The 6000-nt window shown below is 42.6% G+C and overlaps 1 protein-coding gene across 1 annotated transcript in view; it reads left to right on the plus strand.

Annotated features, from left to right (window-relative positions):
• The window catches only part of REELD1 (reeler domain containing 1), a 44098-nt gene extending 38313 nt beyond the window's left edge, over positions 1-5785 (plus strand). The window contains exons 6-7 of the mRNA XM_030192234.1: positions 2783-2846; positions 5162-5785. Of these exons, the coding sequence (XP_030048094.1) occupies positions 2783-2846; positions 5162-5755 (658 nt within the window). The 3' untranslated portion in view covers positions 5756-5785. The remainder of the gene's footprint in view (positions 1-2782; positions 2847-5161) is intronic.
• Positions 5786-6000: the final 215 nt, after the last annotated feature.

Consider the following 6000-nt stretch of genomic DNA (forward strand, 5'->3'; position numbering starts at 1 on the left):
ATAATTTCCCGGATCTCCCCTAGAACCTTTTTTAAAAATGGGCGTTACATTGGCCACCCTCCAATCTTCTGGTACCATGCTCGATTTTAAGGATAAATTGCATATCACTAGCAGTAGCTCTGCAAGCTCATTTTTCAGTTCTATCAGTACTCTAGGATGAATACCATCCAGTCCAGGAGATTTGCTACTCTTCAGTTTGCTGAACTGCCCCTTTACGTCCTCCAGGTGTACCATCTGGCTTTTTTTTTCTAAAGAAGGTACAACTAATCTATGGTTGTGTAAAGATCTAAGGACCCTAGTGGAAGAATATGGAAAGAATGCAAATAACTTGGTTGTTGGCTATAATATGCCTTATGTGTCAGAATTAACAACTTCAATTTTACTCTATAAGGTATGGACAACCAATGATATTTTAAGAAAAATAGAGTGATGTATTTTCTACAAGTTACCTGACAATCTAAGGGCCCTGTTTACAAAGTTGTGCTAGCGTTTTTAGTGCATGCTAAATACTAGAGACACCCATATATTCCTATGGGTGTCTCTAGCGTTAGCGCACATTAATTTTTAGCAGCATAGTAAACAGAGACCTAAGTGTTGCTTTCTGCAACATTTGCAGTTGTTTGAGATTTGAATGTTAAATTCCAGCATCTCTATAAATAAATCCCACCTTGAACGTTCTGAAGCTCACTCCATCTGTGGCAGTGAAGCACTGAACTCCTCCTGTCCTCTTGGTAGGCTAGGCTATTAGGCGTACTCACTCACCCTCAGTCATAGACCCGCCCTCAGTCACGCCCCATCTGCACATAAAACGCACCCTCAACGTTCTGAAGCTGACTCTGTGGCTTCAAAAGTTTGTATGTTCGAAGCTCTGTAACCACTTTTAAGCACACTATATCTCTGCCCCGCTCTGACCGATCAGAGAAGAAGGGAGGAGCGTCACAGCGCATGATGCACCTATCAGAGGGAAGTCAAACAGAAGATCTCTGCACCACCCTGGCCTATCAAACGAAACTGAAACAGGAAAAGGGAGGAGCGTCACACTGAATGAGGGACCTATCAGAGGGAAGTCAAATAGAAGAAGGGAGGAGCGTCAGAGGCGAAGGGGTCACTCGGGAGGAGCGTCACTCATTTTCTACAGCTGCACCGTTGCGAGGCAACGATGATCATGGACCTATCACCGAACTCTAACAGAAGAAGGGAGGTGCGTTACAGGCGAAGGGGTCACTCATTTCCTGGGCCTCCACCGTTGCAAGGCAACGGAATGTAACGACGCATGATGGACCTATCACAGGCAACTTTAACACAACAAGGGAGGAGCGTTACAGGCAAAAGGGGTCACTCCTTTTGTGGGTACAACGACACCAACAATGCTGCAAAGACAGCATTGCTTTATTTCAGTTTCTTTCCACAAAGGTATGACGGACTTATTTGTACCTTTTTTTCTCTTCTCACTATCTATTACGGTGTACTGGGCTTTCATCATATCTGTTGCTATAAGTTTGGAAAAGTTTGCCAAAATGAAAAAAACATTTATGATAACACTTCCATTTCAAACATTTATGCCAGAAACTCATCACCTTTCTAGCGCCCGTTTCATTTGTTTCGGAAACGGGCCTTATTTACTAGTAAGCTATATTACAATAATCTATTCTGGAAACAAATAATGCATGGAACAATGTATGTAAAGCAATTTCATCAAAGTAATGTCTCACCAATCGTAGTAATCTCAGTGCAAAAACCTTTTATAATAACTTCAGAAATATGTTCATTAAAGGTTAATTGAGAATCAGCTATAATCCTTAAATACCTAAATTTCTCCAATGTTGGAATAGATCTACCCAATAAGGTTGGTGTTACACCCGGTTGACAATGACAATGTCTCTCCAACCACTGAGCTGTGGAAGTAACTTACGTTTTGCTTTGAGTGGAAAAGCTCTAGACTTTGATTCCATCTTCTTGCTATCTTCAGATCTTCTGTGTTTATCTCATGCCTTTTTGAATTCCATCATTGTTTTTGTTCCAGCTCCTCCATCGGGAGGGCATTCCAAGCATTCACCACCTTTTGTGTGAAAAAATGTTTCCTGATGTTTATTTTATGTTTATATTTAATAACTTTGAATAACTTTGTGCCATCAGCAAATTTAATTACCTCTCTAGTTATTCCCATCTCTAGATCCTTTATAAATATTTAAAAAAAACAATGGTCCTAACACAGACTCCTGTGGAATTCTACCCTTCTCCATTGGGAATACTGAACATTTAAACCTACTCTCTGTCCACAATTTCTATTATTTTATCTGCTTAAAAAAAATTTTAAGATAATTTTTCCCTGTGTAAGTTTTTCACTTGTGAATTTATTATCTTGCTCAAAACCATTTAAACTTGAGGAAAATATTTCTTAAAAGTCAAGAGTGATAAATAGTAGAACCTTTTCTGAGTTTCAATGTGCAGGGCATGGAGACCAAAAAACTGACATGACTCCATGATTCGTCCCAGGTTGCATCAGGGGATCAGTATCCAGACAGTCACTATCGTATAGCTTCCTATTGGCGGGGGGCAGATAAAATAATAGCTATATAATTGTGGACTAATGACGATTAATGGTGGGAAGACATTCTTGGAGACATGTTGCTTTAATGATTACACCTCTGATGGTCCTAAGTAAATAATTAGTTGAACTGAATAAAATAATTAGAGTATGAGGTACATTGTTTGTATCTTTTTATTTATTGCATGCCATGGGCATTGAGAAAGCAATTTAATATCTCCTTCACTTCTGCAGGTCAGAGAACATCTCCAGCTCCTCCGCATTGCAACTGTGTTCCACTTGTGACAGTGGCATGAGGGTAAGAAATAATTGTTGTGTTTACAAAGAGTGGAGGTTATATTAAACCCGCAGCGATCAAAACACTGGCTGCTGTGAGTTTTTCTAGACCCAGATATTCAGAGCTGGGCTAAAGATACTGATGCTGAATATCCAGGTATTCGGTGGCCATCGGAAGCTAGCCAGGTGCTACTGATTCAGCACCAATACCCGGATAAGTATCAAGGCAGGTTAGGACAGCAGTTTGCCAGGATATTTGTGCCGGTACTGGTGCTAAATACTGGCAGTACTGGAATTTGTCTGCCATATTTTTTAACCTCCTCTTATGTAGCACAGTCATTACAACAACAGAGTTCTGGCAGAGAGGCACAAACCATATTTCCCTCCAGAGCCTGACATATGTGTCTTTCAGCCAGCCAGCAGATGGCACTGTTCCAAAAGAGCTGGGAATGTTTTGACTGTAAATGCTACTCTTTCCCGTGTTGTTTCTAGGAATGTTCATTTTATTTGTTCTTTTTTGGCCGTTTTTTTTTTACATGGGAACAAAGTCATTGTACGCGCACTATGTGCAAAGAGTGCGCAGTGTGGTTTGCGCATGCTCAGTGGGTGCTCTCTTTGCAAATAGTGAACACTCTCTTGAAAAAGTGAACACTATTATTGGCAAATGACAAAACATTCATTTTCTGCTCATTTTTGTTCAATTATCGACATGCAATGGCATGGGATATATTGCTGAGATTTCCCATATTATTGCAAAGGAATGAGCGTCCCTAGCTGTAAATACTGCTTCTGACCTCCATAGCCCCACCCAGCCTGAGAAACAGAGGCCAGGCTTGGGAAGTGAACCCAGCTGACTCACCGCATCTCAGTAGACACTGCCATTGACTGACCTCAGTGTTTGGGGTTTGATTTCAGGCACAGTACAAGCAGATCAAATAATAAGTTACCCAGTTACAAGCATAATCATTGTGTGCACCTTGCTGGGATTTGAGGCTGGGAGTCACATGATTACGCAGATGTGATTTGTAAAATGGCTTTAGAAAACATAGAAGCCCTTTTACTAAGGTGCTCTAATTGATTTAGTGTGCGTGAAATGCTAAAAAAAACCCATAGGAATAAAATGGGTTTCTTAGCGTTTAGCACACCTTAGTAAAAGGATCCCATAGTTATCACTGTGGCACACAGGTACAAAGTGAATACTGATGAAGTAATAGTTGAGGCATAATATTTTAAAAATAGAAACATAAATTTATTTTAAAAACATAGAAAATGATGACCGTCTAGTCTGCCCATCCATACCAATTACTAATCTCTACTGTCTTCTTCTGATTTCCCTTGTGCTTGTCCCATTCTTTCTCAAATTCAGATATAGCCCTTGTCACCACCGCCATTCCATAAACCCACCGTCCTTTCCATAAAGAAGTATTTCCTTAGATTGCTCCCGGGTCTATCCCTTTGCACCTACGTCCTATTCCCCCTCATTCCAGAGCTTCCTTTCAATTGAAAGAGATTTACATCCTGTGCATTTATGCCACAGAGGTGTTTAAATGTCTCTATCTTATCTCCCCTGGCCAGCCTTTCTTCTGTGATCAAGTTAGTCAGAGCTACACTCTTTTGCCCATCGGTTTTACCCAGTGCATTTTATTCTAGCGAAAAAGTTGCTGGTACTCAAATGCCAGGCCACCCTTCAGGCTTGAGGTGATCACTGAGGGACCCACCCCACAAAAGTCAGGCCCCCTGCAACCACTCACAGAATCTATGACAAGGCAGAATTGATGTGTAGAACCTGAGCTCTTTCATTATAACTTGGGGACCATGGGTCAATTTTAGCAGACAATGGAAAAGGTGACGGTACTCAGTACCCCAAAGTACCCCCTCAAAAAAAGCCCTGGTTTTTACCATAAAACATTACAATGGCTTCTCATGTATCTGTTTATTTCAATTTTCAATAGTCACTTTCTTTCTCTGCAAAGATCCCATTTGAAAGTTGGTGGTTGGGAGGTGGGGATAGTGCTGGGCAGACTTATACGGTCAGTGCCAGAGCCGGTGGTGGGAGGCGGGGCGGGTGGTTGGGAGGCGGGGATAGTGCTGGGCAGACTTATACGGTCTGTGCCCTGAAAAAGACAGGTACAAATCAAGGTAAGGTATACACAAAAAATGGCACATGTGAGTTTATCTTGTTGGGCAGACTGGGTGGACCGTGCAGGTCTTTTTCTGCCGTCATCTACTATGTTACTATGTTACTATGTCAGGTCTGATAGGTAGGAAGTATCCCTTGTGTAACACATGTTCGTAATGTTGTGGGAATGACCTATTTAATATTTTGTCATTTTTAAGGCAGAGTCCTTGGCTTCTAGCCTTACTGTTGCGAGTCCTGGGCTGCACACGTCCCAGCCTTGGGATACACAGACATTCTTGCCTCTGAGAGAAATATTACCTCATGTGAGCATCGAAGACGATGTGAACATATCCAGCCGCTCTTCTCTGAGACAGAAGGCCGAAAGGCAGTCGGTAACCAAGGTGGTGTCCGCAGACTTCATGCAGCAGTCAGAGAATGCAGATTCAGAGGTGGCAGAGAGTGAAGCTGGACACACGCCTCCAGCGATGACCGAGCCAGTGCGGGAGACTGTGGTCCCTGGGAAAGGAGAAGACAAGCCCAGCAGAGGGATGCAGCTGGCCGCGGCTCAGCTGGGCATTCTCCTGGGTTGCTCGGCAGCTCTAGGAATGGCTTTGGCAGCCGGCCTGCGCTGCATCCATGCCCAGTACTGTCATAAGAGGACAGAAGTGTCTTTCAGTGAGCCAGACAGCAGCATAATCACAGTGAGAGAGAACGGGGAGATGATGCACTTCCGGAAGATCCGAGAAAACAGCTTTGTCCTGGTCCAGGCAGAGTACAACTGGATTACTCCCTCTGCCAATGGGAAAAAGTAGCAGCTTGCTTTTCTACGCGGAGTCCATTGCATTAACCCTTTGAAGCCTTCGAGGTTCTGCTGCCATCTTACTGTACACCGCCTTGAGTGAATTCCTTCAAAAAGGCGGTAACTAAATCCTAATAAATAAATAAATTCATGCATCAGCATATTTTGCCAGTCCAAAACCCTGATTCCAGGCACCAAATGGTCAACAGCACTTTATAGGCTAGGTGACAGATGACTGTCTCCTCAAAGCTAGAGGTG

The sequence above is a fragment of the Microcaecilia unicolor genome, chromosome 2 (assembly GCF_901765095.1).
Source record: "Microcaecilia unicolor chromosome 2, aMicUni1.1, whole genome shotgun sequence".
In the NCBI taxonomy this organism is placed as follows: Eukaryota; Metazoa; Chordata; class Amphibia; order Gymnophiona; family Siphonopidae; genus Microcaecilia; species Microcaecilia unicolor.